Genomic DNA, 27,492 nt, shown 5'->3' with positions numbered 1-27,492 from the left:
TAAAAAAAACCCAAACACTTATTTTATTGTACATGATTCACAATGGAGAGAACAATAAAACTTACAATATGCACGGATCTAAATGACATGTTCAATAAAACTCCTGAGGTACAGTAAGAAAACACACGTAAACAAAAAAAAACCTTGTAATTGGCCTTTTGCTACACATTAATAGATCTATTCAAACAGTGCAATATTATCAACAGATTACAGTTATTTACATTAAAAGAAATACATTGTTAACATCTGTACCCAAACACTCAATATACTGTGGAATAAGAGAGGCGGAAAATAAAACATCTAATTTGGCTTCAGGTAAATCCAGTGTTTGCTTTACTTGAAGAAATCAACTTCATAAAGTATTATGAGGCACCATTAAATTCATTACGAGCACATTTTCTATCACAAATACATCCTGAAAAGCACAAAGCCAAGTTAACGGGGGTTGAATACTGAAAAGGGGGACATTTCTATAGTAAAATTACATACTTTTCAACTGAGAGAATTATCTGAATTATGTTTTACACGAAATTAGAAACGTTTATGCCTCTTACTACATAGCAATCTCTGAGGCATTATAATTATAGGTTTTTTTCTTGTTGTTTTGTTATCTGGCTGATTTTTTTGTGTGTGTGTTTTACTTACTTTATAAGTTGAAAATGGAGAGATCCAGAAAATCCATGCAACAAATATCCCATCTCAGTTTACTTTATACAGTATGTGCGTTTCACCCAGGACACCTCCCTTAGTGGTTATTATTAAAATGATCAGATACAGTTGAGTTTTGCTGCAACATTCACGGTTTAAAGTCTCTGCAGTTAGTTTGTTCAGTTTAAGTGCTGGTTGTGACTGAGCGGCTTGTCTTTTTGTAGGTAGTAGGTTGTCGGTCAGCTGGTCAGCGCACAGTGATGCGAGCCATTCCCGGGTTAACGAAAGAGAAGTTTCTGAACATCGTCTGGTCGACGCTGTTGATGAGCGTCCGGTCGGCACACGACAGCCGCGGCTTCTCGTTAATGAACTCCTTGTCGAAGTTGCTGCAGTCACTGGGCGACGTCTGCGAGGATAGAGTAGAAAATGTTTAACTTATTAAAGCAACACAACACTGATCTGTAAGTCTCATAAGCTGTTAAACTTAAACACTGTCCTACAGATTGTGTGTTGTAGAGCCAAGTATTTTTTATAATCAATCATTTTGAGTGATTACGTTTTTTATTTTTATGAAATTAAGTGCTTACTCCTGAGTCCAGCCTCTTAAATTACATTTTTTTTCTAGTTTATTTTGTCTTCTATGACAAAATATCTTTGAGAATTTTTTTTACCATTTTCTGAGATTTCATAGACCAAACAAAAGAGCAAGGGTAACACTGTTATCTTCCCATCAATTTTGACGGCAACAGGCATTTACTCAAAAAAGTGGTATAGTTTAATTTAAATGAGGCCTATTGACTATATATTGACTGTAATTTCTAAGAACACGTGTAAAACCTGTGGTAATAAGTTGGAATGAAGTTGGCCAAAAAGGTCTAACACAGAATTGGGTGATTATTTATGTATGCCTTACAAACAGTCAAACCACGCTGCGTCAATTGTGACCCAAAAGGACAACTGATACTAAAATAATCCTTAGATGTAGTGTTGGTGTGTTGTTGCACTTCTTCACGTCCACCATGAAGATAATTTTATGGCAGTACCAAGAAGTCAACTTGCCATTTTCACATGTTCATAATTAGATGAAAGGCTCGACTGTCACGATAAGTCAAGTCAGATGATTTTGGTTAAAATTTGCAGAATGGGTAATGAAATGACACATTAATAGAGTACCTTTACCTGTGTTTAGATTGTGACTTTGGTTTTACTGGAACATGACTCAATGAATATTTCACTTTCTAAACAAAACATTTTTGTAACTTCAAACGACTTCAGTTATGGTTTGAGTTACTTTACTTGAATCTCAGAGAAACCTCTCAGTATGAGCTGGGATGGTGTGTTTGCTTTTTCATCACACTTATCCAGCTCCTTTCTAGACCTGTTTCTACTGTCAACTCCTTATTATCCTCCACAAGAACAGTTATCCACAATTTAGTATGATCCTGCTATCCAAATATTGAAAAAATCTATTAAGGTGGCAGACGAAGCATATTGTTTTTATCAAGTGTAATTCCTTTTGAAGAGGGCACAGCAGGATCATATTATAAAAAGAGTTTTTCATGGTATTTAATTTGCTGCTTCCCACTTTAAATACTGCAAATAGCATTTATACTTTACATTAGTTTCATGATATAATTTATTTCCTCGTCTTTCTAGTGTAGCAGAGGCCTGTAAAGGTTGGTGGTCCTCCAGTCTGTCTCCGTCACACTTTAATGCATGTTTTTCTTTTGTTTTTTTTTTATCAATCATTAACTCCATCTTCTCCACCTTTAACCAAGTATAACATTTTTTTTAGATATTTTTAAGTAGATTGCATAATCACTTAGGATGAAACTTAAGATAGGCACGTCTTGTGTGAGTATGTCTTATGTGTCTGGATTAGTCTGAGACCCTGCTGTACTCACTAAGGTTGGCCTGAAGGGCGGCGCCACCTCCCGTTGTTCCAAGGCCTCCCAGTCGGTGCTGCTGAAGAAACTGTGCTGCCTGATGTTTCCCTTCACTCCTAGTCGTTCCTCAGGCTCTCTAACAAACAGCTGCAGTACACAAAAAATGACACCAGAACCAAAGTTAACCAAAGTGTTAAGAGTCACCAGTTACAAGCAATAAACAGGCTTTTGGTGTTTATCGGTCGGCAAAATCTTGGTTTCTTTTGAAATTTGACACCATTGTTAGTGGATTTTTTAGTGCACAGCTGCCGATAAAGTATAGCAGGTAAAAAACAAACAACCTTTTCCTTTGGTTTTTGTTTTAGTTGATGTTTGAGTTTCTGAATAATAATAATATTACTAGTAAAAAATATTTATAAGGCACCTTTCATACAGGGGATGTAGCTCAAAGCTGAAAATATACAGTAAATACAGACATGAAGTTAAAATGCCACATTGCCATATTATTTTAAAAATTCTATACTTAAAAGTGTACCCTGTTTTGTTGTACAGTGTAAATTACAGCTGTTGAAATTGTATATACACACACACTTCTTAATTGCATGTAAAGTCCTCAAATAATACAAAATGGTGTTGATTTATGGACATTATCACATTGAACAAAACTCTTCCATAGTTTTTTTCGTATAGCTGATTTTCTTGATGGAATTTCTGATTTAACAATCAGAAATTCCATTGTAACTTCAAACATATTCATCATTAGACTTACTTAGTGACCAGTTAGGTTATCCCCCCCAAAAAACTGAATTAGAGAAATAATTAACCAGTTTAGTACCTCTAAAACCCCTACTAAACACAGTAACCGACCAACCTTGATCAGGATGTCTCTGGCATCTTTGGTCAGCCAGCGGGGATAAACGGGGTTGTCGGTTCGTATGGACTGAAACAGCTCCTCTTCGTCTCGGCCGTGGAACGGAGACTGACCGATCAGCATCTCGTACAGCAGCACGCCGAACGACCACCAGTCCACCGAGCTGTTGTACTTCTGACCTAGAAGGATCTGACAAACAGACACACAAACGGATACTGTTAAACATTCAGTCTTTATAGGAGTTTTCTAAATCTGACTCAGATAAATCGGGTTGTAATCGCTGCTTTCTCAATGAAATTTGCAAAATAACATGTAGGTTTTTCTTTCCTTAAGGTATCTTGAGCAACTTGAGTTTAGGGCTGGAAGTTTGAGACAAAGCAGATATTTTGACTCATCAAAGCAGGAAAAGCACAGGTGCATTATTGATGGCTGTGCTTCCTTTAGGTGTCTGACTGGGCCGATTAATGAAATGAAACCATTGTTAATGTTATGAGTCACACCTTTTCCTTTTCCTGTTTTGACAAGTCAAAGTGTGCCAAGGTAAAAGTCTGAAACTGAAACATCTCAACATCTGCTCTGTGGAGTGTGATTTATAACTACTTCTACAACAAAGTATTGAATTCCTGTCAGCCTCAGCTCTACAGTCATGTGACATTAATGCCGACGTAGCATTATGTTAAAGGACATTACAACCATTTAACTTTTGTGCACAGCGGCTTGCATTGTTTTTCTCCAACATACACGCCAGTCAGGAGGAATTTGGGTTTCAGTGTCTTGCTAAAGTTAATTTTCGGATTCTGTGATCGAGCCACCCACCTCGATTTTACCTTCATTTACAAGGTACCTGTTCCTGGTTTTATTTCAGAAGTGTATGTGATGGCTTTGTAGTAAGTTTGTAGTTGATATCTATAGGACGTGAAAACATACACCTTTCCTAAATAGTCTGATCTATGTATCTCTTTATACAGGTGTGAAACTGTAGTGCTGTACCGGAAATTATCTTTCTTTGTTAGTAATGAACAGAAACTTTAAAAACGATTTAATTAGTGTCCAACACATGTTCTTGATGCACCGTGATCCGCTTATTCGATAACATCGGACGGATTCTCTGTTATACTTCTACTACAGCAGAATATTTGGCATGATGGGCATACAGGTGTAATTAATAAAATGAATGATGAATACATTTCTTTATGTCCTGTGTACTCTCCATGATGTCTCATTGGCATGGCTTTCTTAGGCACTGTAGCCAACAGTCATGTTATTATGTACACCTGTTTTTTTCCTACCATGACATAACAAAAAGGTCTATTGTGCAGAGTTATTACATGGAACTTTCCTAAGGCTATAACTTGAGTTAAACATGATAAACCTGTTAAATGTGTAAGTGAGCTACTCGGGGAAGTGTTTTCTTTATGCCGCAGGTATCTATCATATGGCCCTAACAACAAAACGGTTTTGTAGCTCATACACCAGGTGTTTTCCGTCACCTGTCAAAGGTAAAATAGCTGCTGTGACATCACTGTTTTGCGGCCATAGACATTAGTGCAGCAGCATGTTTCTACCCTGTTTGATTTTGTGTTGATTTATCCTTTAGTCTACAATGTTGTATAAATAAAAATGTCTGTTTCAATTATAATGTGCAGGTCACCTCAGGGGCGATGTAGTCAGGTGTCCCACAGAAAGTGGAGGTCCGCAAGTCGAGCTGCATGTTCTCCTTACACATGCCAAAATCTGCTATCTTTATATGGCCCTCGGAGTCCAACAGCACATTATCCAGCTTCAGATCCCTACAGAGGAACAGGAAGACAAACACAAGAAAGAGAGGAAAGAGAGAAAAGCTGTTTCCAGTTTGGCAAATGGGTGTTTCTTTGTTTATCATCAATTCAACCCCCGTGTCTCATTCAGGCTGCGACTCGTACCTGTAAATGATGCCTTTGGAGTGCAGAAACTGAAGCCCACAGATGATCTCAGCTGCATAAAAGCTGCAGGAAGACACAAAGAGGAAGAGAATAAAATGAATTGAATGGATGAATGTTACTGACTTCTTTCCTCCTGCTTGTTTATCGCCTTCATCTCCACCGATTGTCTCCCACCGGGGAGTAACTTCGAGGACAGGAGGAAAGTGGATTGCTTAGTTACTCAAATAATCTTCTTTTCTTTATTTGTATTGGAAGTTAAAATTGAAGAACAGAGCAGCAGAAGCCACTGCAGATATGGAAACTGAGTCAACAAAGATGCTCACTTGGTGACTCATCAGACTTTAATAGCAAAAAAGGAAAAACACATGATACTCGTGACTGTTATTATACTCTAACAGTAAAAAGCTACAGTTTATCTAAAGTACGTTAAAACTTTTGATGCCATGCTGCTGAATAAAATGCCTTCATTAAAAATATATTAAGCATAATCAATAACACATTTAATGTTTAGGCTTGTTTTTATGCACATGGAATTGGAGTGGGTTGAATAAACCCTTTAATGAAATTAGATGCTATACGGCGTAATGAGCACCTTTTCCTTAAGATAAATACTATGTTTATCTGGAGGCTGATGGATATAAATGATGAGCTAAAATTTAGCAGATTAAGTTATATTAAACTCAGATGAAGTTTAACAGCTGAATTTTAAAATTAGCCCCACCATTGACCACCAGCTATGCACATACTGCCCCTGGTTTTTCCACCACCCCATACTACCATGAAACTAGAGCCCTAACTATTGGCATGGCATTCTTATATTCAATAGTTTGACAAATAAGAGTCATTGCCTCTTCTAAAATGTGTATATACGTACGTGGATCTGTGCACGTCAAACTTGTGGGAGGTCTGGATGTGAAACATGAGATCGCCTCCGTTCAGATACTCCATGACAAAGAACAGATTCTCCTGGACACAAAAATGAACAAAGTTCATTGGAGTTTGCTAAGGAGAGTTTAAGTGAACACTGCTGATTTGTATTACAGTGTATACAGTTTTAACCTTGGTCTGGAAGGTGCAATAAAGGTGCGTGAGGAAGGGGTTTTCCCAAGCCAAGGAGAGGACCCTCCTCTCCACCATGGTACACTCGACATCGTCGTCCATCAGAACCACGTCCTTCTTCAGGGCCTTCACTGCGAAAAACTGCCCACTCTTTTTCAACTCGGCCAAAAACACCTGGAAAAACAGCAAGTATATCTAAAAACCGTTGCAATTTGGTACTTATATATTCTCTTTGCATGCTGCCCACCCATTTTCTAAACCCCCCCCTCTCATGCTGCTTCTCATGCAAACCCCTTGCTACCACTGACATGAAAATGACGTGAAGTTGGAGGTTTTCTGTGGAAACTGGCTGCACAAACAAGTGTGACCACAAGCCTCACAATGTGCTGGTGGCCTCATGCTTGTGAGAGTGACTAAAACATGCTTTGATGACAAACTAAAGGAAAAAGCTCTTTTCCTAAAGGTGTTTTCGAACACTTACTACAAGTATGAAAAACACATTGTGACTATAAGTAATTTTGTATTAATGCTGGAAATATCTAGTCATTCTCTTGACTGCTGTATCTCTTTTTTTGTTGCCCTTGCCCATAACCGATACCTTTCTGATTTTATCTTCATGTGGAACCTTGTGGTGTTATGTCACTGTTCTTCCATCTTAAAAGTTGACAAATGGTGCACATTTTCTCAATACATCTCTTATTATGAATTGGCAAACATGCATTTATGTTTCCTGTTTGTACATTTATAAGTACATTTTGTAACGTAAGATTGACAACAAGGAATACAGTACAGCAAGAACTATGTGAAGCCAACATTTCTGTACTGTTCTTTTGATGTATTTACTCTTTGTGCTGTCTGCTTTGCTGTTTATCTGATTTGCCTTTTTTTAAAATCTTAAATCCAGTACCTTGCCAAAGCTGCCTTTCCCAAGCATCTTATGCAGTGTGAAGTCATCAATGGTAAATTTGGGTTCCTTCCTCGGAACCGCGTACAGAGGCTCTTCCTCTGCAAACGATTCAGTGACCGACCTAACGTCTGTTGGTCCGTCCCATGAAATACCTTGCACATCTGCAAGTGAGGCAAAAAGAATGGGAGGCAAATGCATGATGAAAAAAAAAAAACGACATATAAGAAAGGATTGGATTGTTGAAAATACAAATTTCAAGGGTTGTGTACCTTTACTTGCAGGTGCAGGTGTAGCTGTTGCTGGTAAACCCATTATTAACCCAGACGGGGCTCGGACCACCCCTTGCTGGCCAACGCCTACTGGACCTTCTCGACCAATGATTTCACTGTCTCTGGTGCTTCGGGCCTAAAGATAAAAGGTATGCTATGATGGGTTTTGGGGTTCAAATTTTTTACAGGCTCATCATTTTTAACCAGGTGTAAAAGCCTCTAAAATAGCATTTAAACAAAATTGACACAATCAAAATCAGTCAGTAGAGAACAGCAGATCTCAAACACCTTAAAACCATCTTAAATTTAGATTGAAAGTGAAATGGATACTCACACTTCAAAGGTAAAACATGTTTAATTGATACAAAACAGACTGATTCAAAACACTCCGTAGGGTATAATAAAGGGTATGTGCTTCGATTCAGAGATGATCGAGATATTTAAAATGATGTTCAAGGTAAGTACATACTGCCAAAGGTCCAAGGTAAGTTAAGGCTCAGGTGAGGGTTGATAAAGAAAAGAAACTCCCATCATACATTATCAAAGGTAAAAGGTTTCACAAAATCCGTTTCTCAAAGATATATACAGCATTAAGTAATTTAATTGTAAAGAACATTGATTGTCTGACCTGCTGTTTGCTCTCGATGATGGCCAAAGCTTCAGCCATCAATTTTTGGTTGACCCCACAGAGGTTGGCTACTTTCTTCTGGCATTTGTGGTGGACATTCATGCTGCATTCTGCATGGAAAATACATCATTACCACCGTTTATCATGAAAATTTTTTACAATGACTGTACATCCACATATTTTCACACATGATAACACAACACTGCTTTGAAAACGGGATGTTAAGATATGTGTATGCAAGATAAGGCAAGATAACGATTTGGCTGTTGCAACGCCTTACTTGTTTACTACTTTCTGTTACTAATTGTTTTTTAGAGATTTTTCCCTTGTGTTGTTGCATGTAATCATCACATAGAGTGCATAACAGCAATGAAACATACACCTAAACACTTTATATGAGACCCATAGACTGCGTCAGTGTGTGGGCTTGCATCGGAAATTTCATCCATTCGATGTGGAATGCTGCATTTGCCTCCAGCTGTGGCAGCTGCAGTTTGTTTTGGGTAGAGGGTCTAACACATGCAATAAATATGATCACTAACAGGAAATGTCTCAATATCTGCAGCTGTGTCAGCTGTTTCATGGTGTAGTATATCATGTCATGTTGTAGATTAACTACTATTTAAAATATCTGATACTATACTTGTTATGTGTAGCAGTTCTTAGCCAGTGATTTTACATGGCTGCAACCATCTGCTGTATTCATTTTTATTTTGCACATAAGCTCAGCCATACTAGCATTTAGACAGCTTGTCCCTCATGGCAACAGTTTCTTTTAGACTACGTTGCTTATTCTAGTCGCAGGGGACATAACATTCACATTTCCAGGTCTATATTCATGTTCTGTATCTCTACTGGAATATCTTTGCATGATTTACAGTTAAAAAAAACCTCCTTGTTTATCTTGCACTGGCCCTTTATGCAGCCCTTGATTGGTTAGCTCCCCCGGGAAGCTGCCCCTCGATAGACTTCTGGTGGCTTGGGAGGCTTGCATAAATAAACAGTATTTGTAGCATTTCACCTCTTTTTCCTGTTCTCTACTTTAAATATAAACTTCTCAAATACATCCATATGTGTTCGAGCCTGTATCTGATCCAAAATATGTGACTGGACAAAATCAGCAACCTAAGCAACAAAGGCTACACCAGGAACAGCTATTTGTGGAGGAATTAGAGGTAACTTTGCAAACGTGGTGTCCAAAGCAGGCCGAAACCCTGGCTTTTGACTTGGAGGTTGAATTTTGACTATGTTTAATATAGTAATATAAATATCATAACAACATTAAAATAACTGAAAATCTCAAAAAGCATGCTACAGTATATCCCCTTTAAATGTCTTACGTCAGCTGCATTAACACAAAATTAGTCTTTACGAGGTGTAAGCGTAAAACTGCATAACACAAGGCGAATTTCTTCCAACCACAAGACGCTTCAAACCACAGAAATTGTAAAACTTTCCCTTCTCACCCTCACATTTGAGCCCCTGCTTGGCTAACCCCCATAGCAAAGTCCCACAGTGTTCACAGAAGGTGGGGCTTTTGTAGTTGTAGACTTTGAACCTGTGAGGCATGTCGATCTTGAAACGTTCCTTGTGGATCTGAAACACACACACACACACACACACACACACACACACACACACACACACACACACACACACACACACACACACACACACACACACACACACACACACACACACACACACACACAGGACACATCACACAGCTTATCAAGGAAACCCTTCTGTAGTAAAACTGTAGTAAAAGCACTTCCTGGATCCAAACAGTGGGTGTCAGGTGTGCACTTTATACTATTTCAACATGAGGTTTTACATTCTGCATTGGTTTCAAGCACATGATCTGGCTGAGGAGGAAGTGAAACAAGAACAAGAAGATAAAAGCAATAAATGAGACAAGAACATTTTGGAGTAATGATACTTTTGTGTGAGGTGACTAGTTGATTAGTAAGCATTATGACCATAAGTTACACATACTTTACTGTTTCAGCAACGTCTGAATTTGACTCTGCTGTGAAAGAATTATGCCCTGTCATAGAGAGGTTTATGTGAATCAGTGAGTCAATGAGAACTTACCATTGTTTCTTTGCTATTGATGGCTGAACCAGTGCATTTGGCAATAACTTTGTCTATGCATTTTTTGTGGATAGCAGCGTTGCACTCTGAAAAGACACAAAGAGGACAGTGTGAGACAAATGACGGGAAAATGGTGGGGATGATGGTTTCAGACTTGGCCGTTCACATTATCAATGGAAAATAGTCTGACACTCACGTCTGCACTGGTAACCCTGCTTGTTAAGACCCCTGTAGAGGAGAAAAAAACAGGTGACTAATTGGAAACAAATGACTAATTTGGTTTTTAAAATATGTCAGTCGGTTGCGTACCAGACAAACTCTTTGCAGACGGAGCAGAAGGTCGGTTGAGGGAAGAATGTGGCGCTGAACTCATGACACTTGACAACATGAACTTTGGCCTGTTTGATGGCACCGCGTCGCTGATGGAGAGCGAACAGACCCTCCCTCTCCTGTTCAGGTTCTTGGTCTCCCTCAGTCTGTCCGGTGGCGTCTGAAATATATTAAACTTTTAAACCAAAAGGAGAATCGACGCAAAAGATGCTTTTTTGGACAGAGTTGATCACTCATTACTGTGCAGATCGATTGAATTTCACTCAGTTTCGATTTCTCACCCTTTGTATGTCTAGTAGTTTCATTTTGATGAAAGTGATACATCTCAGCTAGCAGGAATTGAACACTTGTTTCTTTTAAAGATGCACTTAGGTTTACAAGCTTTGCATTTTGCATTTTGTTTTAAAAACAAACGTAATTAATCATGAAATGATGAGTAAATCCATGCGTTACCAGTAAATCACTGGCTCCAGCGTACTGTGGAAATACTTCAACTGTGAGAAAATGCAACTCTAACTTTAATTTTTTTTTTTTTTTTAATGGTAAGGTTCTTTTTGTTGGAGTACTGGTAGCCGAGTGGTTACAGTGCATGCCACATAATCACAGCGTCCCCAGTTCAACTCCAGCAATGGAGCTTTGCTGCAGGTCATTCCCTTCTCTCACTCTCTCTCTCCCTGTTTCCTGTCGGCCTCTTTGTCAGCTACTGTCTAATAAAAGCCCAAAAATAAGTTCCTTTTTGTTGATTGACCAATTGGTAACATCTGCATTAAATTATACTAACAGGAACATTTTGAGGAATACACATTTGCTTTTTTCTGGCTAGTGAGATGAGAAGATCAATATCAATCTTATGTTAGTGCTTTAAATACAGAGCAGGAGTCAGGACAAGTTTAGCCTGATTCAGCATTAAGACTGGCGACAGGTGCAAACGGCTTAAAAAACAGGCCAACCACTACCTCTAGAGCTCACTAATTAATACGTTGTAACTCATTTGTTTAACCCGTACAGGAAATGCAAATTACAGTTTGTGGTTTTTATAGATTGTTATATGTTAAAGTTGTTTATTGAGATACAGAAGTTGATCCACATGTTAACACTTCTAGATTTGCCAGATACTGCACAGTCACTGAGCACTCTTTTTGGTTTGGATCGCTGCAGAGCACAAACACACAAATAACGGAACCTAACACCACAAATTTGAATTCAGCTGCACATTCACACGCACAGACATAAAACAGATACAAGTCCTCTCATTTAACAATTGAAAAGAAGGCAAACAAGTACATTTCCCAAAATGTTAAGCCATTCCTTTAAAGGTGTGTGTGTGTAGTGCTGAGTATTTGCCTGCTCACTTAAAATGAGAAATGAATTGTGTATTGGAAAGCTTTTCATGTACAGTATATAATGTATGTATATGTGTTTGTAAGTGTGTCATGGAGGAAGTTGCACCAGCCGCTGTGCCACCTGTTGTTCTGAGCAGTGATTTCCTATTTGCCAGGTGTATTTATAGAAACATGAGAAGGCTTCTAGATATTAGTTCTCTGTGACATCTCAGGCCTTTGGCACGGTGTTAATGCCAGGAAAGCACCAGTGAAAGGGATCTAACACAATACCCACAAATATCCACTTGCAGCACTTAAGCATCAGCAGGGGGGCAGAGGGTCAAATCTCCTATTTTTAGTTGAAGAAAACATAATTAGGTCAGGAAGATTAAAACTCATTAAAGCAAACAAAGGTGGCAGCAAAACAGGATTTTGAAAGACTGAGCCAACAGTCTGGGATGGAAACTAATTATGGCAAGTATTTTATAATTGTACTCAGCGTCTTTATGCAATATTTGACCTTTTCTACCCCAGAGATTAAAAAAAAAAAAAATCCCACATTACAAGCCAGAAGAGCATTTAAAAGCAGTTCAATTGAAGAAGACATGACTAAAAGTGGCTATACTTATAGTACTTTGTCATGACTTTCCCTAACATAATAGTGATTTAATGTTCATAAAGTATATTGCAAAAAACCTTTTTAAACTGGCCGTTTTAGACAACTTTCGTCATAGAATACGCTATGGTGCATATTAAGTGATGCAATTTCTCATTTTGGCAGCAACATATTTTAGTTTAGAATAAATAAAACAGGATTTGTTAGATAAATAATCTTCTGGAGATACAGAAATGTAAATGATAAGATGAATACATTTGTGAATAGTCTTAAAAACATAACAAATTGTTATCTCTGATTTTCATTTTTACAATTTTTGTCAGTGCAATTTATGTACTTTGGGAGAGATTTTCACAAAGAACTTGATGTGCTTGATAACTGTGAAGCCCGCTGTGTAACAGTATAGCATGTTGTGAATTTCTGAAACTAAAACTGGCAGCAGGTTGGGTTACGAAGGTTTAAACCACTCACCACTTTTCTCCAGATAATATCTGGCCTCCATCAGCAGGCGTCCCTGTGGCTTCAGGTCCAGCTGAGTCAAATTTAAGCAGATGGACGAAAGAAAACAGGAACAAAAGCAATATATTAGGACATAAATTAATGGGAACCTCATTTAAAAACCAAACAAAAACAGTAAGACAGAAAAGAGAAGGATGTGGATTCCAAATGGTGATGATGCATGAAGTGTAAAACGGAGAGGTGATGCACATCATATTGTTTGGCTGCACTGAGAGCGGCAGACTGTCTGGCTCATAACCAGACCAGACTAGGGAGGATATTCAGTCCCAGAATGTGTTTGATTTGGTTGAAACATCCCCTTCATTTGTTTGGTAGTTTGGTAGGAGAGAAAATCTGCATGAAACAGATCCAAAACTTTCTAGAGAGAAAAAAAACAAACTGAAATATATGAAAGAAGAACAGCTTAAACAGCATGAGCAGCGATGACCTGTTTATAATGTAGATATAATTCAGGTGGAAAGAAAAAAGGCGTAGAGATCTGAAAGTTCTGTAGGAGGGACTGTGGGCATCCTGCCATTAGAATATATTTACACATTTGTGGTTTTTAGATCAGGTTAGTTGCTTTTTAGGGCATTGTTGCCTCTATCAAATGGCATACAAAAAAGAGAAAACAGGAAATTAGAGGGTATATATATAGAGAGAATTACTTGCAATAAAGTTTCCGTGCATGGTCTGGTCCTTTAAACTCCTACGTGGGTTACCAGGACGCCCTAATTCTTAATTTTAATATGCAAATGAGGCATTTTTGTGCACTTCAAGATGAAAACAGAAGGTTTTTTTTTTTTTTTAATGATGTCTGTATCTTGTAAACTAACAAGAGTGCCATATTTTTCATTTAAAACATCCAATTTGATCCCAAAGACCATGAGTATGAAGGTCTTTTATGACTTGTGTTGTTACTGATCTTTACGTAGCCAATGTAAATTTCTTGTAATCCCACAAAATTATACTTCAATCACAAATAATTATTTGGTAATCTCATCATAACAAACTTTGTTTTTCATGATTATGTAGTAATTATTTCACAGTTGCATTATATGACTAATACTGTTGTGATAATTGGATACAAATTCACTGGTCTACACTGATAAAGACTCGTATCTGGTCTACATTAGAGTGAATTTTCTGGCTGCAGGTGATGATTCTCAGCATCAAAAATAGGGAAAGTGCTGCTTTTTTGATTTGAGGAGGATTACTACTTCAAACATTTTAACCTAAAAGTGAGTCAGACCATCTGGATATCACCAGAGTATTCAAACAGCCTGTCTGCACTGCACTTACCCAGATCTCCAGCTTGCCGTTCTCCTTCTTGCAGCGCGTTGCTAGCGTGTCCAGAGCCACCGTGGCTTCAGACTTCAGCTCTGCCGTCCGGTCCTTCACCATCACGTGCATGATACGACCACGGTGGACATGGGCGTCGAACGTGGTGCTCCACGGCGGGTACATGGTGGGCTTCTTCTGCTTGTAGACTTGGCCTTTCTCTGGAGAGAGATTAAAAAAAACACCCAGAGGAAACAATGAGAAAATATACTTGTGTACTGGCAGGCTGTTTACAGACAGAGATGAAACTAAACCATCAGTGGGCAATTTTCACTTTGACTTTCACTTCAATACCTAGAAATCCTGTGCGTCAGCAAATTAGATATCGTTATTGTGTCTGTTGGGGTATAAATAGTGATAAGATGCAAATCAAAACCACTGTTTGCATTTTTACCTGGATCATTTTTTTACTTATAGAAGACACTTATGGTAGGTTATTGTAAAAAATAATGAAACCATATGTTCATGATCTGTTCATCTATACAAGAGAAATATGCTTAATCCTGGCTAGGATGATTGTATTAAGAGTAGGACTATCATATTGTTTGTTTTGCTGTTTTCATGAGATTGTATGACACCAACACAAATATAGAGTGGATATCCACCTTATCCTGATTAATAACAATCGGATAATGGGGAAGATTTCCTGCCTGTGATGAAAACCGACACTGGGTATTAATCTGGTCAAATAGGATGAATGTATAGTATATCACTCGCAGGGGATTAGATGCTTTTTAACAGCCTTGAGCTGTCATTTGAAGCTGATATGACTTGACCCCTCTCGGTGAAAGTATGTTAATCTTACACCACGTTCATGGTCAAGTGTTAGATATTTTTCTCCTCTGTTGTTATTAATACATTCAGTGTTCACTGCAGGATGTTGACTATACAGACTCAATATTGACAACCTGGCTAGCAGATCTTTATGATTATCATCTTACAGTGTTGACCGATTTTTCGATCGCATCACATTCTCAGAAAAAGAACAACAACCCTTCCCTGGCTTTCATAATTGACATCTGCTTATTTTTCTCTGCAATAACATCCCATATATCCACTTACATAACAGCCACATGCCATCCTGCTGCTTCAACAATAAAGCCCACTAAGCTTTTTACTCCCAGAGTGATCTTCTCCATCATGGGCTCATCGCCTGCCTGTCCATCGACCCTGCCAGCTGCTGTATGTGCCGATTAAAGCACACAGAGAGAAAAATATGTCTTTCTCCCCAGAATGCACAGGCTGCATCAGACTGTGCAGTTTGTTAAGCCATTTCCAAGCTGCGTTGTGCAGAGCTAGAGGTGCTATGTTTTTTGGTTTTTGGTGAGCTCTCTGAGTTCCTGTGTTATTCTGTGAAAAAGTACCAACGTGGCATTTAGACCTCAATGCTGTGAGTCGTCATTGCTTTTTGAGGGAGCTTACATTTCCTTTTTTGTATACTAAAGGTGTTATAAATGTTCAGTGAATATATTTTAGTTAGTTATTGCAGTTTTACACCAGTTTAGATGAAAGCACAGACATATAATCATGGTCTGCGGTCACTGAACAGATAGCTAGCCTGTCACGAGCATCTGAGTTGAAAAACCTTTACTCAGCATACTTTTTGTCTCATTTGAATACAATTATAAAAGTGGAAGTTAACCAAGAGCGGCTCACTGTTTGACTGCAAAACTGGAGGATATATAAGAGGACATATCTCCATATTACCAGAACAAAACCAAAAAAAAGGAAACAAGCAGTCATAAACAAATCAGTAGTAACTTTTAGCTCACAGGCTCATGTACAGGTTTGTGTTACAGTGGTCTGATAATCCGATTGAAATGTCATTTTGTTTCAATTCAGTCTGATATTCTGTATGTAGCATGTAAGCTGATTTTTGTTTGGTTTGGCTCGACCTAACTCATCTGTAGCAAGCTAAGTATTTGTCTCTCAGATGTCATTTTAGGTCAGTACTGAAGCTCCTGTAGCTGTTTCTAGTCGAAGTTCATTTTCATAATGTCTTTCATCACAATCTCGGATATATATCAATCTACATTATTACTATACGTCTACTTAGAACAATCAGGTACAATCTGTACAATTAACAATTTACATCCACATCCATCCATCACTACGTTTAATGACTATAGTTATTTTCCAACCAGCTAACAGTTGTCAATTAGCACATATCAGTCGATGTTTTTGACATTTTTGCAGTCGATAACAATATTTATGAGTTTGAAAAATTATCTATAATGATATGATATAGCAACAAAGGATGTACTAAGTGTTACATTTTACCCAGTGTTTATAAAAATCTGTTTACAATCTTTGATATTTCTGAACTGAGATTTCTTGTTTCTTATTGTCCAACATAAACACAGGTTTCTGCACTTAGCAAATATCATCTGAAATATTGCCCGAGCCAATTCATAAGTGTAGCTCTAGACCTAAATGCTCTAAATGTAGCTACATAACAAAATTTTACAAAAAAAGGGCCTTTTATATTTACTATGTAAAGCATTATATTTACCCTCTACAGTTTCATTTCAGTGCCCAAATGTTGAGTGTGTAAATATTTACATTATATAATGCCCTCATAAATTTCATATTGGAATGAATAATTGCTCAAATGGCTACAAGTTCATGGCTTGTACACTACTTTATACTCACATTCCCACAGTGAAATGCTCTATATTTTATATATTATTTTATTGATTTAGAGAAATAGAGAAAATAAATATGATTTGCACTGGAAGTAAGTTTACTTGGCCTTCCTTCAAGTTTGATGCCTTTATGCCCACACTGTTTAAAAACAAAACCATGAAGCTGAAATGACACTGGCCCTTTAATGCTGCAGTTCTGTATATGACTTGAGCTTGGCAGAGTAAGAAAAAAAATCCAACCCTAAAAGAGCCGGAACGCTCAACTTTGTAGACTACTTCAAATAAATGTAATGGAGTAATGGAAGCCTTGTTAAACAGCTTTTCCTTTGAAGACGAAATCAGCCCCTCTGCGCCAAAGTGCCTAGTGGGAGCTATCTTTTCCTTTTTTTAATATATATATTAAAATTGTTTTAACTAGCTTGAGAGTTCCTCTTCATCAGATCTTAATTTCACAAGCTCAGCGCGATGCCACTGAGAATCGTATCCATCATAAACGCTGGAACCACCAAAGCTTATCTTATGTGATGAAGAATTGTGTACTATTATGGAGAAATAGATGAAAAATAAGTAATTTTTAACTTAAAAATGCTACATTTTTGGAGATGTTTAAGGCATTTATGTATCAAAACAGTTTCAATGTGGACATATCAACTTCCAGAACTGATGAATTGTACAATATAGGTCTTGAGAAATGCTTGAAAAAGATTTTTAACAAAGGTAAAGTGCAATGAAACTAAGTGACATAGAAACACATTCAGCCCCCTCATAGCACTGGTCTGGTGGTTTACAGAAGAGGAAAAGAAACATCTGAACCCTCCTCTTTCCCCCGCAGTAGCACTGTTTTTAGCTCTATCCTGCCCTCATATTCACCCAGTGGTTAAACATAGCCAGATGCAGAGCATAGATATCTGGTGTGAGTCCTTTATCGCTCTGGGAAGTTGCCCAAAATAGTGACGTTGGACGTGAATCAACAACCGCAATGCATGAACTTAAAAACAGAACTATTTTGAGGCTTATTAAAAAAAACCTGCATATAATGGAAACACTCACAAATGCTATAATGAGTTCATCAACGCCTACTAGTCCAGCTGTGTGAAGGCTACACTTCAGATTATCAAATGGTCATTAGATACATTAAATAGAGCCAGTCAATCAATTTGAACAGTTACTTACTACAACAATACAACTGCCAGCATTGAGGTTGTCTTAAAAACGAAAGTGAAAATAGCTGATTCTGTAACAAAGCATTTAAAGCAGAGAAGTGTAGCACATACAATGAAACCTCTGTTGTACATGCATTTGTCCCTCTAACCTACTGTCAAACACACTCCAAAAATAAAGATACTACTTCTACATTTCTATATTTATTCCTGGTTGCTTTCCTGAACGCACAATGCATCATTTCCTGGATGACTGAAGAATTTCTTGATTGTAGGAAAGACCCAGTGATCATGAGTTTCTCACAAGAACAGATATAAAAGTTTCCATGAACTGGATTTTAGACTGAATTGCAGTTGAGTTACCAGTATGTCAAAGGTATTAAAAAGTAGTAGGATTACTTGTTTTAACATTTGTATATTTTGATTCCCAAAGACTCTAAGGTGTTAGAAGTTGACCGTATTGCCACATGAAACATTATTCATTATTCAGAACGCAGCTATTGATTATTTTCTCCAACAACTGATTATAAAAATGAGACTATCAGAATTCCCAGAGCCCAAAGTGTCATATTCAAATAGCTTTTTTGTCTTACCAATAGTCTAAAAAAAACCCCAAAAATTAGGTTTACTATCATATAAAACAAAGAAACCAAGACCAATGAATGTTTGGCATTCTTGCTTGAAAGGTGACTCAAATGACTGATTATCAAAATAGTTGCTGATTTGTTTTCATTCATTCATTGTTGAATAGTTCAAACCAGGACATACCACAAATATTCACAAAAAACATCTTCATCAACATATGGGTTGATGTAAAGTAGCTGAAGTACACTATGTTGTATATCATTCATTTTAGGACAGAGCACTGTCTTGATCATTTCAGCATTAAAGATGTTTTGGAAACAAGTAATCAACAACACCCTAACCACATGTGATTGTGAGAGGCCAACAAAGGCTGGTTTAACTCTAGTGGTATCATTGGTTGTGGGGAAACAATTGATCAATTAAAGGATGAGTCGACCAACAGAAAGTTAATCGCCAACAATTCTGATTGATTAATCGTTAAGGTCAGTTGGAAAGAGAAAACACCAGATGTTCAGTGGTTCCATCTTCTTAAATTTGAGGATCTGTTGTTCTTTATCGACATTCACAGACGACACCTTGGGCTGTAGGAAACCCTGATGGGCATTTTAACTATTTTCTGATATTTTCTAGGAAGAATTATCAATAGACTGATGAGCATTAGTTGCAACCCTAATCAGTAAAACACTAATCTAACCAACCCAAGCCTTCACTAACCTGTGTCGATGGCCTCCTTCATGTGGACGGCACAGTACGGGTTCAGCACCTCTTCATGGTAGGCCAAACCGGGATCAATCTCAAATTGGGAGAAACCGATCCTCAGGAAAGGCGACATGGCTGCAGGCTTTCAACTCTCCGAGCCCCGGCGCAGATATCCAAACAAAATCCAGAAAGACTCTTGATGATGCCTCTTTGTGACGTAGATCCACAAGATGAGATTTCTCAGATTCTTGAGATAGCGCTGCTGTCACTGTCACTGTCACCACCACCACTACCAGCACGTTCTTTCCTCCACCGCAGTACACGCCGACTGCCCTTTTTCCTCCAGAGGAAAGATGGGCTGGCAACCTGGAGGCTTGCAGTTTTCCACCCTTGACGCTTTAAACAACCTGTGAGAGGAAGAGACAGAGACAGAGACGAAGAAGGGAGAGAGAGATGTATTTCATCGCCCGTGACACCATAACCACAAGAGCGGGCTGAGAAGCGAGTTTCCCTGCAAGCTCAAAACTCTTTGTGTTCCAGCTGGCTGTCAAAGCAGGGTTTAAAACTAAATCAAACAACAGAACATCTCCCCGTATGGAGTCCTTGGACAAAGAAAAATTGGATCAAAGTATCTATTTTGTGGGGACAGAAGGATACTCTGAACCTCAGCACAACTAAAATAAAACCATCCATACCTTTTAAGGACTTGTAAACACCAGCTGTCAGCTTTGAGCACCTTGTAAAAACAAAACAATCTAAAAAAATCTCTTCAACTCGCTTTATGTGATCAACCACAAAAAGAAACTGCTGCTTCTACTGCTGCATTTCTGATTGCAGAGTCTTCAACTTAGTGACAGTCAATGTGATATTTGAGGCCTGCTGGAGAGCTGTGCGTGCGTTTGTGCATGTGTGTGTGTGTGTATGTGTGTGTGTATGTGAAAGAGAGAGAGTCCCAGTGGCTCGAGGGTTGACTATTAATAGAGCTGAAATACTAAACGCAGATCAGGAATATGCGACCGCATGTGCCCGAGTCCGCACAACTCATCATGGTCATTGTCGTTGTCAGAAACTGGCACGAGTCACCTTCTTTACTGTAAACCTTACTGACCCTGAGTCAGTGGTGTCATGTGGAGAGACAGACATAGAAAACACAGACAGTAGGAGATATTTCAGACAACATTTCTTGCCCCAGAGATGCTTCTTGTCAGATACTTGTTCTTTGATTGAGAGTCATGAGGTATACGAATTCTAGTGGTCCCTATACAGATGACAGTAAACGTGAACTTGAGGTATTTTACAGCCCTTAAAGTATGAGAAGTGAAAGTACATATGATGAAAATGTCTCCCTTTCATGCAGCCAGAAGTGTCTTTTCTTATCCTGACCTACTTTCAGAGGTCAGTCAGTGCTTATATAGATTACACAGTGAAAGGTTATTTATGAAATTATAGTAAAGACTTCATTAGATGTGTGGTGTTGATGTATTTAGATGTTTCAACACTGATATTTCTTTCTGTGTTGGTCTGTAATTTTGTCTTAAACAATTTATTGATTGCATGTTTTAGGTTTAAAAACTCCTTTATCTTATACTGGCTCCTTAAGCAGTCCCTCAGTTCAGCCTCAGTCTTTTAACAGGCCGTTTTAAGCTCCTGTCACTTTAAGGCCCCCCTCCTGATGAGCCCACTCTGTTTTGATTGGTCAGCTTCTGAATTCCGCCCCTTAACAGACTTCCAACAGCCCTGGAGGCTTAATAAATAAACACCAGTTGTTGGATTTCTCTCTTCTTTTTTTTTACATGTTCCAGGCGATACTCAACTCAAGGAACAACCTTTTTACAACCTTATTTAGCAACAAAGACATGTGTGAATAATCTGACATCATCATGAGGAGAAAGAAGAGGTAGAAGAGCAGGCTGAAGCACTTTTAGGGAGGGAGGAGAAGTTTTGGAGCTTTTTTTTTTAACATACATCATAACAGTATAAAAATAAGAGAAAATCACACAAAGCGTGTTATGTCCCCTTTAATATATTGGGGACCATGTTGCAAATAAGTGATTTAACTTGACGTTACCCCTAGATTGAGTGTGTTAATGTAGATTCATAAGGAAAGTCTATTAAAATAAAAAGTATAGTAATATTAAGTTAAAATGTGTTAACTTGTAAGTATTTTAATGCTGTAGGTGCTACACCATGGATAGGTATGTGTGTATATATACTGTATGTGGGGACATAAATGGGCCTGAATGAAGGAGCATAAATGTATATATGATATGTGATGTATGGAGACTTGTATTCAGGTCTGATTACTGTTTGTTATTATGCTGTTAGGTAGTTTAAACTTCAACAATATTTTATGTGCTTATTATTTTTGCAGGTGTAATCTACAAATGAAATCATACATACTTTTACTAGATTAATGTAAAAAAATACCTTATTTCTGTCTGAAGTGTGGAGTTTAAGCATAAATTAGGTTGAGTACCAAAGTAATGCTGCCCAGCATAGTACTGGAATAAACTGACGTAGTTACTTCCAACTTCTGGGTTCCTCTTTTGTTTTGTTTTATGAGCTGTTGCCAGAGCTGCTGCGTAACCTCTCACAGCTTATTAGCTTTTTCCAGCTGTGAGTAGCTCCTCTATTTTTGATGTGTGATGCATCACATTTTTTTTAAAAATCAAGCTTTTTTTGTGTGTCTGTCTGTTAGCATGTTAGTAGTATCATTTGGTAATGTTGTACATACCAATAGCCACAACATCATAAACATGTTGCACGTGGTTTACAAGTGGGACACTGCTATAATCTGGTTTTTGTTGTTATTTTTGCTGTTTGCTGTTTTGCTTTGTAGATTTTTCCATTACCAACTAAATAATGTCCCATTTAAATAAACAAATATCATGGGATTCATAGTTTCTTTAAATTGAATACTAAACTTAATATTCATATTGTGATATGTAGTTACCACTTTTTTGTCTACATATAAATGTCTGTTCATATATTCAATTTAAATATCATCAATCTCATCTTCAGAATATAATTGTGCACAATCTTAAACCAACACACACATCACATCACATCACACACACACTCCTCCTACCAACACATATTCATACGTCTCAAATGTGCAGATCTGCAGCCTCTTCTGCAGTTTGAACCTGGTATACAATTGCTGGGTCGATGCAGGAGTAAAACTTCCTGTGCCTCAGTCACGACGATGAAACCACACTTCCTCTCTCTCTCTCTCTCTCTCTCTCTCTCTCTCTCTCTCTCTCTCTCTCTCTCTCTCTCTCTCTCTCTGGGTGTTTTTTTTTCTTTCTTTTTTTTTTCATTTTGAAGCTTCACAGGTGGGACTGTTTCTCACAAGAGATTGAAAAACACACTACCAAACACATAACAAGGCTGCTCTTTGAAAAGGTGGGCAGAGAGATGCAAAAAGAGTGCCAAAGCCTGACAGTATTCAGGTTAGTCGCTGTGATGAGGAAGAGATTTCAGATACAGTGCTACTGAAATTGACTATGTAATGGTAAAAAGCATCTAATATATACATACTCAGCGCTAAATAGACACACATTCACACACACATACCATTAAAATCATCAAAAACATTAAACCTCTTGAAATTTGGCTTGAAGTAGTAAAACTGCATGTTATATCAAAGTTGAATGTCTAATTAAGCATTCACAAAACTCCAGAGTGAAAATAAATATTCATAACTAGCTTAAAAAAAAGGCTCATTTTGGCTGTTTAGACCATATTTCAAGACTGTGTAGGTGTGGCTGATCACGTTTTAATTGATAATCATCACCGGATACTGGGTGTTGGCTGAATACTGTAGCTGAGGAGTTGCGCCTCAATCTCACTGAGTCTCACTTCCAACATGCTAACTATACTGCATTTATTTATAGCTAAATATGCACTCGAGCAGGGGAGTGAGAGGGAAGCCATCGGTAACTGCTAAACATAAGTAACCAGCAGGTTTGAAAAGTGTGTGAGCAAGTGTGTGATTATAGCGTGAAAGTCTTAGAGTAGTAATTTAAATGTACAGTGGGTAATTAGCCGCAGTAATTAAGAATATAGTAAAATTGACTAAATGCAGAAACGCTACCAATGACACAACCAAGAAGTGAGACAGCACGCTTACCGCTGCACGTCACATCATTTATGATTGGTTTGTGGAATTTATGATGTAATTTTTTATAATAAATGTCCGAACATAATCACGCCCAGTTCAAACCCAGTATCGGGAAAGTTTACAAAAACGTACAATATTTCAAATTTGGATTGAAACGAAGAAACTTTTAAGATGCTTACTATTATATAGTTAAGACACTAAATTACAAAGTTAGAAAGTTATTGTTGATTTTGGGTTTCCAGTGGCTTTAATAACTTTATAACTTAGTTGTTGTCTAGTTTCTGCATTAAATGACCTGTAACTCACAGATTGTACCTTAAAGAAAACACTTCCCATTCTGACTTTTTGCTCGATCATATGTTTTGCAAAGGTGGGAGCACACAGTCTGACACGTTACTTAAGCCTTAACTTAAATATAAAAGATAGAAACTGAGGTTTAGAAATGATTGGATACACTAAACCCTAACCCTAAACCTAATCTTCTTATGGATAATTTCATATGCTGTCGCGGCTGACTAATGTAGAAACTGTTATGTTGCTCAAAAGTCACACAGGTAAAAAAACCCAGAAGCTGTCCTCCTTATATCATACAGCTTAGTAAACAAACCAACAGTTTAGTAAGATGTTATAAACCACTTTTATTTGGAGGTAAAAACCTAAATAAAGCAGCTACTGTAACCACGGCAGGTCAAAGTTATATCATATTGTGAGTAATGTTTCCAAAAGACAGTGTGGGTAAAGATTTTACTGTTCTGTTTGTTTTCAGCCTCTCATGTTTCGTACCCTGTCTGACTTTATTGTAGTAATGTTTAAGGCTGTGACTAATGATTATTTTCATTATCGGTCATACACCAATGTGTCGTTTAGTCTATAAAATGTCCAAAAACATCCTCAAATGTTTTCTTCCCTGACCAACAGTCCACAACCAAAAATATTCAGTTTAAATATTCACATTTGAGGAACTGAAATTACAGAATTGTGACTTTTTGTCATAAAAAATGATTCAAACAATGGACTGATTATCAAAATAGTATGTTTCTGTCAATCACCTAATCAACTAATTGTCGAGCCATGCCAATGTTGCTCCCCAGACCTCAGCAATTAACCTATTAAGTACAATCCAATAATTTAACTATTCTTTAATAAATTTACTAGCTGGCAGGTAACATTAAATTAACATTACAACAGAAAAGGTCATATGAAGTTTTACAGGTTGCAAAATACTTGAAAAAATACTGAAAGGGGAAAAAAACAAACAAATGTTGTACAACTTTTGAACTGATGTAATGATAAGTATCTGGCCCACGGTGACGTCCTAATGGGATTACACAGTCTATGCCCTCTTTCTTCCTCATACTGTAAGCATACACTAGGTGTAAGTGGATTTAGACACGACTAACACACGGGGCTCATTGTTAAAACGAGCTGCTAATCTTTATATTGCTGTTGTAATAAACAGCAGCTCAAACTCTGTAAAACTGTAATTAAAGCCGCTGATGAAGTCCTAAGCTCTTTACCACACGTAAGGTGGTAAACACAAGCTTTCGTAATCATTTTTTCATTCTTCAGTCTCTCCAATCTCTGTTTTTGGCTCCTGTGGTAGGCGTCTATCTTTTTTCCAACTGCAGCCGACAGAAGGAATAAATAGACTTTATGTTTTTATGTGTGCAGGCATCAGGGTGCCATCTGAGGCGGTGGATTCACTGTACTGCAACCACCCTTGGGCACTCAAATGCCACCCCAACCCCACCACAAATATACACACACACCCACACACACATGTGGAGATACAGGAAGGTCACATACCAGTGTGCCAACGCCTGAGACCTTTGACAAACCTTTCATGAGGAAGGGTAAAGTCAAACGAGCCTCCCACCTGACTCTCTGCACCCAAGCACCATCAAAGCCCAGTGTGTGTGTGTGTGTGTGTGTATGTGTGTGTGTGTGTGTGTGTGAGCTTTTTGAAGTAGCCAAAAGATGAAGGGGGTATCTTTGTTGTTATTGACAGGAGGTCCATGTGTGTGACAGAAGCCTTTGACTACAGCTGTGGCTTTGACAAAAGCCAAAGCACTCAAAGTGAACCTGAAGTGGTCACTCATTCAAAGACAGATCGTAGTAAACAAAGATGTGACCCCCCCCAAAAAAAAAAGAATGAAAAGAGGAACAAGTGTAAGGCAGTGAAAAAGGGTAATTCACCTCAAATTTGGTACATATGTGATTAGATGTGATTGTTTCTATAACAACAGGTTGTGTTTATTTGTGGGCGGCGGTGCATGTAATCAACTACTGCATTGAGAAGTACTAGTATTTCCATTTATGCTACTTTATACTTATACTCTACTATAACTTAGATGGACATATTATATGTTTAAATCCACAATATTTCTTGGACAGCTATACTTTAAAGTTATTTAAATGTCATTTTTTAAGCAGAAAAGCCAAATATTTGTTGGTTGCAGCTTCTCTAATGTTAGCGTTTGAAGTTTTCTGTTTCTTAAATGATAATAAACTGAATTTCTTTGGATTTTGGAAAGTCGATCAGACAAAACGAGACATCTGAAGACGTCGACATGCTCTTTAAAGAAATTACAACATGCATTTTTTTACCATTGATATGAAAATGATCCGTAGATTAAGTTGCTGGCCTTGTTACGTAAATACATTTCATAAGATTATTGTGAAATTTATTGTACTTACCACATACACAAATCCTTTCCTTGAACTAGCTACTACATTAAAGTGTTAATGCATCAGTGATGATAATCCATTAATGTACTCTTATAAAATAACACATACACACACACACTCACACACAGAGACAGCCCATTCTGCTGCATAGTGAGCACCCCTACTTCTCATACTTTAAGTGCATTTTGCTATTAATATTTTAAGCATGATTTTGATTACAAATGCAGAATTGTGCATTGTTGTGTTGCTGCTTTCACTTAAATGTGGGATTTGAATGTGTAAGCTGTGTCCTTGCACTACTACACACTATGATCACTTAGCACTTACTGTGTGTTTTTAATTATTATTAATGCTTTAACTGGATCAACTCATTAAAAACCAGTCATCATGACTATAAAGCTATAAAACAGTAGCCTTACAAACCCAAACATAAACAACTTAAAATACATAAAAGGCTACTTGCACACGTCAAAGACACGCACACATGTGTCACACTTTTATGTCAGCATCACTTTGATCACATGTGAAAGGTGTTAAGTTTAGTTACAGAAAGTGTGAACATAAGAGATAAAAGTTAAGAGTTCTCATTTGATAGCCCCCCCCACCTAGAAAAGAAAAGAAAAAACAAGTGTACAAACCTGGTGAAGGAAACTGCAGTTCATCGCCCGAGGACTGAAGCTTGTCTCCATCTGAACATTTGTGTGACAGACCGCAGGGAGCGGAGTCAGTGCATTTAACCGTGAAACTATGAGGCGTTCATGAATGTCGGAATATCGGAATATTATATTTTGCAAGCAGAGCCCAACATGAACTACTCAAGTTGTGCACTGAATTAAAAAAATTCTATATTTCTTTTTTTTTCTCCTCCACATGGCACTCAAGCTACATGTGATATTGAAAGGAGGTGTTGAGCATTAACATTGTGAGTTGCATTTTTAAAAGCTTATTTCGCTCCCATGCTTCCTTAATTAAGAAGATAATCCCCCCCTGCCAATTAATAAAACGTGTTTTGTTAACAACATATTTACAACTTTATTTATTTATTTATTTTTAAACCGGGTGTTGCAACTTCCGACGACCTTTGAACGCAGCGCAGAGCCATCCACCCACATATGAGTTGAAACGTCTTTCATGAAACGAGCAGACAAAGAAGAAATGAAAAGACGTAGACTGTGAAGCTTATGGGAAGTTGTACCTGTTT

At 37.8% G+C, this 27,492-nt stretch overlaps 1 protein-coding gene across 1 annotated transcript; it reads right to left on the bottom strand.

Moving 5' to 3' along the window:
* On the bottom strand, positions 1 to 26,991 carry prkcq (protein kinase C, theta). Its single transcript, XM_062443309.1, has 18 exons — positions 26,930 to 26,991; positions 19,496 to 19,887; positions 14,353 to 14,552; positions 13,024 to 13,084; positions 10,594 to 10,774; positions 10,481 to 10,512; positions 10,285 to 10,370; positions 9,657 to 9,786; positions 8,191 to 8,300; positions 7,563 to 7,698; positions 7,294 to 7,454; positions 6,387 to 6,560; positions 6,202 to 6,293; positions 5,328 to 5,390; positions 5,057 to 5,195; positions 3,406 to 3,594; positions 2,553 to 2,681; positions 1 to 1,054 (listed from the first exon to the last, which is right to left on the bottom strand). Exons 2-18 carry the CDS (start codon positions 19,611 to 19,613, stop codon positions 896 to 898), a joined length of 2,160 nt encoding a protein of 719 aa, XP_062299293.1. The 5' UTR covers positions 19,614 to 19,887; positions 26,930 to 26,991; the 3' UTR covers positions 1 to 895.
* Between the last annotated feature and the right edge of the window lie 501 nt (positions 26,992 to 27,492).

This window comes from Scomber scombrus, chromosome 22 (genome assembly GCF_963691925.1).
Source record: "Scomber scombrus chromosome 22, fScoSco1.1, whole genome shotgun sequence".
Taxonomy (NCBI): Eukaryota; Metazoa; Chordata; class Actinopteri; order Scombriformes; family Scombridae; genus Scomber; species Scomber scombrus.
The sequence above is the reverse complement of the archived record's forward strand: the minus strand, read 5'-3'. Positions and strand labels throughout refer to the sequence as shown.